This window comes from Peromyscus californicus, unplaced genomic scaffold (genome assembly GCF_007827085.1).
Source record: "Peromyscus californicus insignis strain IS unplaced genomic scaffold, ASM782708v3 Scaffold_5__1_contigs__length_169319896, whole genome shotgun sequence".
Taxonomy (NCBI): domain Eukaryota; kingdom Metazoa; phylum Chordata; class Mammalia; order Rodentia; family Cricetidae; genus Peromyscus; species Peromyscus californicus.
Window position 1 is genome coordinate 103,076,411 of NW_026294573.1, and position 14,593 is coordinate 103,091,003.

The window sequence follows — 14,593 nt, forward strand, 5'->3', positions numbered from 1 at the left end:
CTCGGGAAAAAGATCAGGACAAAGATCTTAGGGAGAGTGGACAGTGGCCCTAACTGGATGAGGGGAGACTGGCGGACAAGGGACCCCCGGTTTCACCTCAGTGCCCTCTTGTCTCTTCCAGGCTCCCCATACTATTACAGCGCCGCAGCCCGAGGGGCGGCCCCACCTGCCGCAGCCACCGCCTATGACCGCCACTGACCCTCAGAGCCATGTGGGCACCAATTCTTCAACGCGTATCATTGAGATAGACAGCTTCCTAATCCCCCAGACAGACAGAGGGGCCCAACAATGCCGTCTCCCACCCCATCCCACACACAGCTGAAGCATCCAACCCTCCATTTTTCCCTGCCTAGGATCCAGGTAGGGCTGTTGGACTTCTGGATTCTTATCCATTTCAAGAGTCAGTTGACAAGCTTCTCCCAGTGGTGACAGGGGCTCTGCTGTTCTGAAGACCATTGCAGCCCAGCCCAGCCTACCAGTCCTCCTGACCGTCTGACCATCTGTGGGGTTCAGCCACGGCAGGCCTGCAAAGGAGAGCGGGCTTTTGTTGCTTCCCAGCACCCATGTAAATACCTTCTTCTTCTCCGTGGCCCTGAAGGTCTGACAGAGCAGATTACCCACAATGCACCACAGGCTATCTTCCACCTCTGCACAGAACACCCTTCCCTCTGCCCTGGCGCCCTGTCAGGTATCTCAAAGCCGTCTTTGATACTGATAGTGGCCACCTTGAGGATGCCCGGCCTCTAGTTCACGTCTCGAATATCTACAAGGCTCACTGGGGGTCATGGCACAAGCTTCCCCTGAGGTTCCCCCCAAGAGGAATACACTTCGGGGAGACTCCCTGGCCTCTTGCCTCCATTTCCACGGAGCCACCATAGTGTCAATGGTCCTTTTCTGAATCAAGGGACTCCAAGAGAACTGTCTAGGACAGCTGCTGTCCTAAAGAAAGAGGTCATCCATCCAAGCGCTGATGGCATTGTGACTCTGAATAGCTATCTGGATCAAAAGATCATCGGACCCAGGCCAGGGTCCGATGGTCCTCCTGGCCCCTGGAACCACCAAACTGAATATGTTTGCTGAGGCATGCCCAAGCTCAGACCTCTTTGGACATCAGCCATGGGCACTTTGCAACCATCCTTTGGGACCCCCAACGACTGGATTCTGGGCGAGTCTGTCCCAGCCACAGAGACAGTGGCTGGCAGAAAGGACTGATGCCAGCACTGAGGACCAGCATACCCTGCAGGCATCAGCCAGGACCCGAGCTTCCTCTCAAGCAGCGCTGCCACCCTTGGGGAGCACAGAGTGTGGCTGGGCATGGAGGTGCTGGGGATGGTGGCAGGTACCCGACCTACACCTGCAGGCCAGCTTGCTCATACAAGGTGTCGAGATGGAACTCACTGTGGGAAAGGCAGAGGAATCCGTGGGAGACAGAGGAGGGGCTAGGGGAGGGACGGGCCAAACACTGAGGAACTGGTGGGTAACTTGAGGGTGGGTTTGAGTCTGGGGTGCCCGGTGATACAATTTATTCATCTGGAACCTCTGTTCTCTGCACAGCCCATCCTGCCAACTCAAAATGGCAGAGAAGAACCCCTGTCTAAACTGAGGCTTAACATGATCATGTCAGCAAACGACGGTTTCACATGACAGCAGCGTCCCTAGGGTCTGCCGTCTTGTGGGACTTCAGACCCTTGACCTCTCTGAGCCTCTGGGGGGCTAACAGCTGGCTTAGCTTACTAGTTTTCCTTCTCTCCCTTCCTCCCTTCCTCCCAGGGAGCTGAGGCAGGGGCAATGTCACCTGGGGCAGGCCCTCCCTTTTGAGCAAGCACGTGGGATCTTGCTAACGTTCCAGTCAAGTGTAAAACAAGGGTGGGAACCGAAAAGCCTTCAGAAAGACCTGGGCTAGTTCTGAGAGGAAACTGAGGCCCAGCTTAGGGAACCAGAACCAGATGGGGAGACCAAACAGACCCCCCACACACACACACACACAAGTGTTTTGTGCCTCAATACCTCCCACAGGGCAGTGGGACAGAAGAAGAAACTGAGGCTCAGTTAAGTGGAGTCCCCACTGACTGGCAGAGGTAGGGCTGGGACCTGGACCCCTTTAGCTGTCACTTCCATCTAGCCATCTCTTGTACCTGGGAGAGAAGGTGACTGTGAAGATGGTAAGAGGTACCATTTGTCCCCGTACTCCAGATCAGGCTTCCGAACAGGTACAACTGCCAAGGATTCCTGTCACCGGGCCAGAGGCAAGGTGCATGAGCTCGAAGCAGGCTTAGTGCTTGGGGAACTTGCTGCCAAAGAAAGGTAGCCGGGGCCCCAGCCCACCTCCAGGAGCTGAGTGACCTGCATTCAGCTTCCACTTGTCAGCTAAGGTAGGAGAAGGCTCCATCCTCATGCCTCCTCTGTCCCGTGCCACTGGTCTCTTAGAGGGGTGTTCACCCTGTGCTCCTGGCAGTTCCAAGCTGCAAGAGGGCAGCCTCCCTGTACCAGCCTTCCATGTGTACACCTTCCTTCCTTCCTTCCTCAGCAAAGCCCACCCAGCCCTGCAGTGGCTCCCCCTCCCCCGCCACCTGACCATGCCCATGTAAGGAGCTCCACCTGTGTGTCTTTCCTCTCTCCCCTGAGGTGCTGCTGGGCCTCAGATTGGAGTCTGTATTTATGAGACAACCCGGGGTTCCTGGGGTGCCAGGGAGAAGCACAAGGGAGCAGAGGCACACGGCTGCTCATGCACACACTGCTCTCGCCGGCTCTTGAGATGCAGACGCACGTGAGTGTTCTCACATTTGCACACCTGCTCTCTCCAGCTAGCACTCGCACACTGCAGACGCACATGCCAGAGAATTCAAAACGGAGTCTGAGGCTTCCGCAGCACCATGGCAGGAGACCTGGCTATTCCTCCACAGGCCTTCAGTCCTGTTTGAACTTGGTGAAAAGAGATCTTTTCACACCATTTGTCCAGCTCCAGCCCGAGAACTTGTGATGATATACCAAGCCCACCTTTGCTAAGGCACCTGCTTAGAGATTGTGCCTTCATAACCGAAACTGCTTTGTAATGCTCCACTATCCCATGGGGCTAAAATCCTGGCATCCAAGGCTCCCTGTGAAGATAAGGATGAAGAGAATCCTCAGATCTCCGAGTAATATTCTTTGCACACAGAGTTGAGCCCCCATCATGAAGTATATGACTTGAAGACTCCCACCCCTTAGTACTCCAGAATTCCCCAGACCTACAAGAAGGAAAGAACAGAGCCCAAAAGTTGGTCCAGTAACAGAAAGGGGTTGGGGACTGGTGGCCTTGTTGGTCCCATTAACACTGACACTTTCAGTCTTTACCTAAATTCACCGGAACACTTCTGAGTGTTCACATGGAGCCTTTCCCTGATGTACCCTGAGGCTCCCAGGACAGTGTGTCCAAGCCCATGCCACGGTCCCTGGCAGGGTCTAGACATGAACAGGTTCTGGCTCTCAGAGCATGAGGCAACAGTTCCATGAGCCATCTCCATTCTCTTTTCTCTGCCCTTTCTACTTTGGAACAAACTGTGACAATGTGCAGGGGTGCCTGGGCCATCCAGATTGCAATATCTGAGGCCAGCCGGGTGGTTCAAACCCACCCTCTGGGCAGGGCACAAAGCAGCAGGGTACGGTGCATCTCCGGGTGTCTAGAGCATGATTGGCCCATGGATTGGCATCTCAATAGTGAAAACTTTAAAAACGCCCTTTCAGTCAAAGGAAAAGGTGCCTATGGGCTGAATGGAGCCCACCAGCCACCGACGTGTGAGCCCCAGTCTTGTCAAAAGCCCTTCTGTTCTCTCCTTACTCTTCCACGAACACTTGGAGAAGACGGGAAGGGGATGAGAGATGTGCAAACAGTTTGAACTTGGGAAGTGGTGGTGGGGTGAAAGACGCACGTGGTGGGTCTGAGGGGAGCTGGTGGTTTTCTACGTATGGAGCCCCAGATGTGGCCACAGGGCATTGAGGGGTGAAATCCCTTTATGAGGAGGCAGGCTCCGAAGTGACGGCTGTGCCTTTGGCAGCCTTAGCTCCATCCACCCCCTTGTGGGTGACATTTCAGCTAGAATTTAACTCCGAGCCATGGGGAGCAAATCTTAAAAACAAACCGAGCACTCCCAAACAAATACTAGGAACAAGTGGAGACAGAAACGCAGTCTCCCAGGAGACCCCTGCACAGGCCAGGCCAGGCTGGAGCAGGTTGACCCTGTAAGTCTCTGCGTTAGACCAGCTCCATAGTGGCCCTGGCCTTGTCGCCCATCTGGAGTCTGCCTGTGATGATTTCCAGGCACACAGTGGTGCACCTGGGTAAATTTATTCCTTTAGTGCTTTACCTCCCAGAGGTCCAAGGCATGTGCATTTCTTAAAAGGAAACAAAATCCATGTCTGGAGACGTGGACAGTCAGGCCACGACATCTCGCCTTGAGTCTGCCCTCCCTCCCAGTGGCTGCTTCAGCCCCTTGGCCCTGTTGTCCTGGGCCTCAAGATTCTTTTTGCATATTCATGAGGGAGCCACAGAGTTGATCCACACTTGCCTTCTGTCAGCTAAGGCTGTTCCTCCAGTGGCAGCCAGGTCCCCAAGGGCCAGCTGCAGAGCACATAGTGAGACCCTTGCCCAGGTGCTGTTCGGATGTAGATGCAGCTTCTGTAGAGAGAGGGGCATGCTGGGAGCAGCAGGCACCCATCTATCTGTCTTTGGTGATTCCTCATCACTGAGGCCCAGTTCCTGGACACTCCCAGGACCAACAGGGAACTCATATCTGATCACTGCCATTCCTGGGTTTTAATCCAGAAGTTCCTCTGAGTTCGTCTCCAGATGAGATGAGGTTGAACACAGCCACCCTTTAGGACCTCTAGATTCTTCTGACCACACCTTAGTCTCCTGAGCAGTACCAAGTTGCTGTTTCTGTCCTCACTGTGGGAATGGCATGGCATGTTGGTGACCTCTCAGTGGGATCAGGCTCAGCCTGGACAGCTTGGAGCACGGAGCAGAGAGGGCAGAAAGAAAACAAATCGAAGACAAGGGGCTGGCAGTTCTGTGCTTCCCACTGACTCCAAGACCCGGCTTCAGGAGGCCAACCTGTAGTCTCACTTGACCTGGTTCACTTACCTGCTAAGTTGCACATGGGGTACAGTCCCCCAAACCACCATTCAGACGGTGCATCCCTGGTCTTCTCCAAAAGCACCACTGAGAACATGTGACGATGGGCTTTTGATTTACAAATGGTACATTTCACTTACAGTGGAACAGAAAGGAAACCACTTAATGACCCCCTCGTTTCCAAGCATGAGTACATTTTAATGAAACGATTTTATTGTATTTGAGGAAATGGAGAGTTGAAAATTCCAACCAATCAATAGCCAATTAGTTGCTATAAAGTTAAAAAGAAAATAAATCCCGTCTATTCTAAACATCCTGCAAAACTCAGAGCCTCATAGTCAGGCCTTCCTCTTCATGCCGTGTGCACATGTGCATGGACAAGGGAGTTCACACACACGTGCGAGAGCACACACACGTACATAGTCTCACCACATATACAGTCACACACTCACACACTCACATACCTCTATCACACACCCACACACATACACACTCTCTCTCTAATACTAGGACACGGAACTCAGAAGAACTGTTGTGTCTCCCGGGGCCAGTTCTTGCTGGCTCTCCTTGCCTTTGGTCACAGGTGAGCAGACCCAGCAGCAGCCTGTCCTGAGGCTCAGAAAGGGACAGAGTTGACCCCAAGGCCCGAGCCACGGGGTGGGTAGTGGGCAGTGAGGGCCTGCTGTTGCCAACACGCCTCTTCTCTGACTGGCTACAGGGTCCCCCTCACAGTAGGAAGAGGGTAGAATTTTGTGGCCCTGGCTCCTGCTGGACGATGCTGCCCTGGTCTGTCATCCTCTAGTGGCCTGAGGACATTGAGTATTTGTAGGAATGCAGATGACATTCTGATGGAACTCGTGGGTTTTGCTTCTCATTCTTTTAGATGGTTAACACTGTCCTAGGGACTGGCCCAGCATCAAAGAAATGCATATCTACTGTATCCGCCAAAGTTTGTGATGCCTGCATAGACGCTTGTTAAAAAAAATATACAAAAAAACCCAACAAAAAATAAATAAAACCACACAATTGAATTGCCTTTGAAAGTGGGAGACGATCTGTCTCCAACAGATTGAGAAACAAAAAGCTTCTTAAAAGTGTGTATGTTTTATATTCTTTTTTTCTAGTAGAACTGACTTGAAATATTGGTGGTTTTTTTTTCTTAGTGATGTGTGTTGCTTTTGTGTGTGATAATATTTGAATGTAATTACAGCAGTGCCAATTTGCCAAAGATGTTGGACATATTTTTCTTTTGTTGGGGGAAGGGTGGGGCTTCGGGTGGGACTTGGGGGGACACTGGGATGGTTTAATTTTTTAATTTAACTTTTTTTCTCGTCAAACCTGGGATTTGTGGTCTTATTTTAAGTTAAATGGTTGACTGCAACACCTTTATTTTAAATTAGCTGGAGAAACATGCAATAAGGTTGGCGTAGTTTCAATATCTGTGTCTTTTCATGAGTGACTGTTCCTTGTGAAGAATTGATTTTATGTAACCTTTATGTGAGATAATTATTTGTAAATATTTGCCATAATTTTATTGGTTCCTAAAATAAAAGTAATTTTTTAAGTTCAGAAAAAGGATTTGATCGTATTTGTTCTTACTAATCCGGACATGGTCTGTGACAGCTTTGACTAAGTCACCTCGAGTAGTGAACAGCTTGATGGCTCTTGGTTAAATTGGGGTCAGAAGCAAATTTAGACACCCAGTATGTACGACAGCCGGGGCAGACTCTGCACTTGGGGACCCCAGGCCAGTTCACTAGGTCAGTAATGGGTGACACCCACCCACCCCCACTACACACACCACTCACACTCTTACATACTCACACTCACACAGTCTCTCACACACTCACACATACTCACACACACACTCTCTCACACACATACACACACACTCACAGTCACACACTGTCTCACACACACGCATACTCAAACTCTCACACACACACATACTCATACTCTCTCACACACATACACACTCTCACACACACACACATACTCACACACTCTCTCACACACACATACACACACTCATACTCACACACTCACACATACTCTCACACATACTCACATGCTCACACTCTCACATGCATATACACACTCACATACTCACACACACTCTCTCTCACACACACATACACACACTCATATTCACACATGCACACACTCTCACACACACTTACATACTCACACTCTCTCACACGTATACACACACTCACACACACTCATACACACACTCTCTCACACACACATATACATACACACACACCACATACACCACACACACACTCACACACACTCTCTCTCTCCCACACACACACTCACACTCTCTCACACACACTCTCATACACACGCACACTCTCCCGCACACACACACTCTCTCTCACACACACACTCTCTCTCTCACACACACACTCACACTCTCTCTCTCACACACACACACACACACACTCACTGTGCCGCCCATTGGCCTGGGAACCTTCACTAAGCTCTTTAACCTCAACTTCTTCAACTCAGACATCATCGGGACTACCCACATCATTTGTTCCACTTGTTCATTCATTCAGCAATTGACTGGACATCCATTCTGCCTCCATTACATCAGTAAACAGCAGTGAAGAACCCGGCGCACATCACATTCATAACCCAGTAGCTTGGGAACGCTGAGTTAACGCAGCTGAATGAGTGAGTGGTGTGTGGCTGCACCTTCGCCTTTAACCTCAACCCGGCCTGAGTCTCCTTGAACCTGAAGTGTCTGGGTACTGACAGCTCAGAAGCCTCTCACACCAGAATACCTTGCCCATAGTCTCCAAGGCACAGCTCTGTCTGACCTGAGCTTGGTGCCCAGGCTCTACAGTCTTGAGAGGCAAACCCTGTCCCTGAGCCTTTCTAACTGAGCAGCTGGGCTGCATGGGAACCAGAGGTGGCTGTTTTTTTTTCCCCCCCATCGGGGGAAGGGCAGCTGTAGACCCGAGCCATGCCCCTGCCGGGCTGTGTCAGCCTGCAAGGGCAGGCGGGGACCACTGTGCCCCTTGGCACAGTGCGTGCAACTCAGTAATTGCCAGAGATGGAGTGGGCGAGTGACCATGTGGGGGCTGTGGACTGCGACTCATTCATATTTAATAAAGCCGGCTGCATGGCCTCCATTCATTTTTGCAATGGATGGTGACGCCGAAGATGTTTCCTCAGGGAGGGAGAAGGCGGGTGAGCATGGAAGAGCCCAGCTCTTCTTCCTCCTAAGCCTCTGACTTAGAGCACCAACTTGAGAGAGAAGCGCTTGTGTTTGGGGTAGATAACACAGGGAGGGAGCCACGAAGGCTCATGCTTCTGTGTCTGTGGGGACAGAAGCCTTGCTCCTGCTGTCTGTCTCAGAAGCAGGGCAGTGGTGTCTGTGATAGCCAGGGCAGGTGCAGCCCCACGTGAGAGCTCAATGAAGGTGAGGGACAGAGCCCCCAGGAGAGGAGGGTGACTATAATTGAATTGGAAATGTTTCCCACAAGTTGGTGTTTTGAAAGTTTGGTCCCCGGTGATGCGAATTTGGGAGGCGGAGCCCAGCTGGAGGAAACGGGTGGGTCTTTGGCAGGATATTATGACTGGCCATTTCCCTCCCGACTTTCTCTGCACATCCTGGACCACCATGAGGACTTGCCTGTTCTGCCCCATGCTCCCACCACCATAATGTCTGGCCCGAGCACATGGGGCCAAACAAATATGTCCTGACCCCTCTGAAATGGTGAGCCAAAATAAAACTTTTTCATGGGTAAGTTCTTTCCGTTCGGGGGTTTGTCACAGCAAAAGAAGAGTAATAAATCTGAGAGCCGAAGTGCCAGCCTGCATCTTTCTCTACCTGGAACAACCACGAGGGAGAGAAGGGAGGCCTGAGGTCTGAAGCGCAAGGTGAAGCCTCAGGTCTGTTCATTCCCCAGACTCCCTCCAAGCCAGGCCCTGGTAGGTGCTGCACACAGGGATGGCCAGAGTGGGGAAGGAAGCCTCCATGAGACAAGGCACAGTCTCTTAAGGGGTTTGGCAGGGGGCCATTTTGTTGGTACAAGCACTCTCTTAGCTTACAGTCGTTCTCATTCCTTCTCCTGTACAATGGGTGTGTGTGCTCCTTGTCACACTTACCTCAGTGTTGTGAGGGGTAAGGGTTGTGCAGTGTGTGAAAAGGTTTTCTAGATGATGAATGTGACATTCACCAAGATGTCTTCTCTGGTGTAAAGAAGTCAAAATGTGGGCTGGGGGATGGGTCCGTGGCCAAAGCGCGTTCTGCACAAACATGAGAACCTGAGTTCAGGTCCTCCAGAACTGACGTGAAAGCCAGGCATGACGGTGTGTGCCGGTAACTCTGGTGCTAGGGGAAGAGAAGGAGCAGAACCAGGGGCTTGCTTAGCCAGCCAGGGTAGCCTGAGCTCCTGTTCCCCAGAGCCCTGAGAGTCTCCAAAGAATGAGGTGGGAAGTGACAGAAGAAACCCGTCTGGCGCAGGTGATGTGTATGCTTTAATTCTGGTCACCACATGACCAGAGTCATCTACACTTGGGCAGACAGGCAAGTGTATCCTCAGAAGGGAATTTCCGTTCAGTTTTGAGAGAGTTCGCCAGGGAAAGGCTTCCCGGAAGAGGTGCCTTTTGAGTTGAGCCAGGAACAAAGCACAGGATTCCAACAGGGATTTTAAGAGAGGCGGGAAGGAGAGGCCTCCCAGGCTAAGGTGTGTTGGGTGCAGACCCCAGACTGCTCACCCCTGAACCCTGTGGTCCTGCCCTCCGAGACTCTGTATGTCAGACTGAGTGCTAACCTGAATAGGGACCAAAAGAGACGGTTACCTGGGCCCACGTCATTTCCTAGCAGCTAGAACTGCCCAAAGAGTAAAAGAAGGTAGCAAGTGTAGACGGGGGCTGAAGCCCCCCCTCAGCCGGCTGCAGAGAGCGGGAGAAGTGAGCATACCCAGCACATGGCTATGGGGGAGGGGGACCTCCAGGCCTACTTGCCCCAGCTGACTTCAGGCGAGGTACTCCACCTGCCAAGTCCAGGAAGTGGGGTGGTTGGCACCCGGAAGCCTCCTCACAGCAGACACAGCCATTGTGGTTTTAGACTGCTAGAGATATTGACACCCCAAGTGATCGTGTTTGGTTTTGGTTTGCTTATTGTTACGTGCTGATTCTTTTTCTTCAGGGAGTACGCCTTATACACGATCTTTAAATAATTTTTTAAATTAACAAGCTGTTCTTGGCTTGGTCTCCCCAGGATCTGATGATAGGAGGCATTCAAGCCCTGCTTCAGGCCAACTCTGAGGGCATTTAGTAAATAAAGCACCTCCTGGTGTTTGTTTTCAAGGCTGAGGAACTCAGCACCCCACACAGGCTGGCTTCCTGACTTGTTTCCTTTCCGTTCTGGAGGCTCCAGTGTGCACAGGACTGGAGCCCTCTGAGGCCCCTCACCATCCTGCTGGTGGAGACGGAGACACCCCTCTGTCTTCCTTCCACGCATCCTGTCAGAAGGGCACCAGCCTGCCCGGATTAGAGCCCACCCTAATGACCACTTCCCCTTAGACACTTCTCGAAGACCCTGTCTCAGAACCGCTACCTTCTGCTGTACTGTTGGGTAGGACTTTGGCGTGTGAATTTGGGGATCTGTCCACAACTCCACCCAAGATTACAGAGACTCGCAGGTCCCAGTCCAGCTAGGCTGGCTCTTCATACACCAGCCGCCCTTGGCATGTCTTACTGTCTCTAGCCAGCACGCTGTGTCCTGTCTGTGCTGGAGACTTTTGCCTCACCGCCCACTTCCATTTCTTAGCTCTCCAGTATGGTCCCCAGAAAGATCTTTCCTAGCACCCCACATTTAATCTAGTTTCTGCTGGACTAAGTAAGGAGTTACTTTACAATTTTCCATGAAACTAGCAGGGTTATAGGTACTGCATGCAACATGACTTTGTAGCTCAAAAAGAGATACAAAGTCTCCAAAGAAAAGAGTGATGTATTTGGATAATGTATATTATATAATAGAGATAAAATTTTATGTGTGATTAAAAAAAAATTTTTAACAAAATGCAAAGGCAAATAGCTCGGTAAAATAAATCTAAGAAATGCGAAAAGACACAGTGCTCTTAATATACAAAAGTTTTGCATGTAAAATGTGAAGACAGTCCCCTCCTCCACAGAAAAAGTGGTCGAAGACACACATGACTCATTCACAAAAGGACATACATGTACTACTACTTATCAGTACAAGCTCAGCCTGTGATTAAAAGCATAACTCAAATTTACAGGAATATTTATTGCTTTGCTTTATGGTTTCAAATGGGATTTCACTCTAGCCCAGGCTGACCTTGAACTCAAACTCAGGATGATCCTCCTGCCTCAGCCTCCCAGGCATTACAGGTGAGCCAACTCACACGGTTTTTAAAAGAACAGGGCCTCCGTCAATACTGGAGACGGGACAGAGCAACAGACCCCACCGGGCCGCCGCTGAGCTGTCTGAGAGTGTGAGACCAAAGCCGTCCCTCCATGTCTAGGCCTGACGCTGGTCCCTCAGTTGCCTGAAAGTGGGGGTTGAAAGGGGCAAAGCAGAGACCCCGGGCTTAGCCTGAACACCCCTGGGTGTGGGACTCTTCCAAGAGGCTGCCGTAGTCTTAGAGGACATGGACAGCTCAGGTTGGGAGGGAGGTGTGGCTTTTCCAGATCAGTGGTGTCATGGGGAAGGGCACGCGGAGGCGGCGGCAGCGGAGCTTCCCCCCTCATCCACAAACATGTGTAAATATCGCAACGGCGCTAATGTAACCAAGAGAATCACTTCCTGTTGTTTCCCCTTCAGTGATATTTTCTGCTTGGCTGAGTTTGCTTAGCATGCTGGAAAGGCCAACTCATCAGTTCTTGGTGTTAATCAAGAGCAGTAATTGTCCGAGTGCAGAGCCCTCCTGACTCGCACTCTGCTGAATAGGATAACAAGTTCCAAAAATGCTAAGCAGCGGTTTCTACAAGCGGGCCTCTTTTAATAGGGAAGGCCCCCAAAGAGCATTTATAAAGAAAGCCCTTCTGTGAAGTGGAATCAAAACATTGTGTGTATTTTACAGAGCATGGCAGCCAAGTTGAAAACTTGGAGAAATTCTTAAACCATGGACTCCATAGATGCCCGCTCATTTTCCCCCTCACTGGTAAGCTTGTGGATTGGTTAAGGCGACGCCAGCCTATATAATAAAATAAGCAGAGCCCACAACTGCAATGGTAACCCGCTAGAAATCTGTTTGGGGCCCACATAACTGGCGTTCCCAGAAGGTGGACAGCCTTCCACAAGGTGACCCAAGGACCCAGGCTCCTTTTCTCTCTTGGCTTTGCCATTTTCAAGTTTGCCTTATTTGAGAGCATTAGACCTTTGAAGAAGGAAAGAGCCTGCCATCTCCATCAGCAGGGCTGAAAGGGTCTACCTTCACAGACTTCTAGCCACCACCTAGCCCTACGGCCACACACCGTTGCAAGGGGGACGGGTGCGGCCTAGCCCTATGGCCACACACCGTTGCAAGGGGGACGGGTGCGGCCTAGCTGTGTGATGAAGACAGGAGACAGGTTTGGGGCAGGACCAGCAACACCCATGAGTGCTGAGAATTGCTACCGTGGCTTCTTCACTCAGAATGGCCTGAACACGCCCTCCCCAGCTCCAGGCCTCACCTCTGCCCTGCCCTCAGCTTGAACCCTACCTGACACCAAGCTTCTGTCCTGGGAGGATGGAAGGCGTTTCACGGTACATCCTCTGCAAACCTGCTCCAGACCCACTCTGCTCAGCTGCCCACCTTCTAAACAGAGCTCTGGGTTAAGCCGTGAACAAGAACTCCTGTTAGCATTTACTGAGTACTAACTGTTTACTGGGCACTAATACTTAGAGGACTTTTTCCTGTTGCTCCAGAATTACATAACCAAGGCCCATAATTGAAGCCAAACATTCATGTCACTTTTTACCGTACTGATATACTGCAGAGGCTAGACTTGATGCTCAGTAACAGCCTCCATTCACCATCCGTGACCACAACCATTGACCACAAATGCAAGAGGTTTGAGACAGAAGGAAGCGGACAGCAAGGGGAACGCTCAGGTTCATCAGAGAGGCCAGACACTCCCTCCCGTTGAGGAGGATTGCTGATTCCTCCTCAAGCCGAGCAGCAACAGCTGAGAGAACCCCTTGCAAGGTAACTTCGAGAAGAGGAGACTAGAATTTCCACTTCCTGTTTGAGCATCTTCTCCATCAGCCACGATTCTGGCCCCGCCCTTCTGCTTACTGGAGCGAGAGAAAGGATATACCAACTACATGCCAGTGCCTTGTGGGCAATGGAATGCCACTGGTGATAGCTACAGTTATATTGCCCTGCTGGGACCCCAAAGAGCCTCTCTTGGCAAAGGGGCATTTAGACGCTGCAGGCTGTTTTGGGTGGGAAGTCTTTATTAAGGGGCTTGGGGAGAAACAGAGCCAGCCCATCGGGCTGCCGCTGAGCTGTCTGAGAGTCAACATCCACGAACTGGGCACAGGAGTGGGGAGGGGAGGAACATAGGATTTATCACCACAGGACCACAATAGGCAGATGATGCAGGTGTAATTCGGGTCCCTAATGCACTGACCCTAATTGAAAGAGAGTATCCTGGGTGGGCCTGACTTCAACAGGCCATCTCTTTACAAGAGGGTTTAGGACCAGGGAGGCAGATATCTGCCATGCTCCGGGCAGAGTTATGCTCCAGGGAATGGGCAGCAGCCTCCAGGAGCCAGGAACATCAGTTCTAGAGCTGTCGGAACTTGATTCACTGTCCTGAGTTGAACCGGGCTCTATCAGCAGCTCAGGGATGGAGCAGGCCCTGAGCTGTAAAAGCAGTAGCAGCCTCTCAGGAACCTTGAGCTCAGCCTTGGCAGCCCCAAGGAGAGGATCCAGCTAAGGAACAACCAAACTCCTGTCCCACAGTAACCATGAGATAATGATGGTTATCTGAAGTCACCATCCGTGGTTTGCAGCAATGGAAGAGGAACGCGGAGTCTCTTCAGGCCACAGAAAGGCCCAGCCTGCCCTGGAGAGGGAAAGAACACCATGTTTGAGACAGAAGTTTCCAAAAGAGCAGAGCTGACGTCAAAATGAAATTGTTCTAGTAACTGGAAATAATCAGAAAGTTCTAGAATCTGACCCAGGATGATAAAAATCCCGCCACTCTACCAGAAATGGGAAAGAACAGCTTTACCCAGTGAAGAGTGGAACTTTATCTCATTTCGTGTTTACAGCTCAGAGTGACATCTCTTAAACAAATTGATTCCACACACGTATCGTCTCATTTAACCCACACAATAACATGGTGAGTGTAATTACCAGCCTCGCGGATGAGCTTGGAAAGAGATTTCACCATTATGCAGGTGGTAGCCAGTGTGGCCAAGACTTGAAGCCAAGTGGTGTGGCCCCCAAAAAGGAAGTTACTGAGCCTCTGCACCCCAACTGAGCACTCCGTTGGTCTTAGCACCCC

General features: G+C 51.1%; 1 protein-coding gene across 5 annotated transcripts in view; it reads left to right on the forward strand.

Moving 5' to 3' along the window:
• The window catches only part of Pax5 (paired box 5), a 186,601-nt gene extending 181,213 nt beyond the window's left edge, over positions 1–5,388 (forward strand). For all 5 annotated transcript variants that reach the window (XM_052717643.1, XM_052717645.1, XM_052717644.1 and 2 more), the window contains one exon: positions 122–5,388. In XM_052717643.1, coding sequence (XP_052573603.1) covers positions 122–198 — 77 coding nt within the window. In that variant the 3' untranslated portion in view covers positions 199–5,388. The remainder of the gene's footprint in view (positions 1–121) is intronic.
• Positions 5,389–14,593: the final 9,205 nt, after the last annotated feature.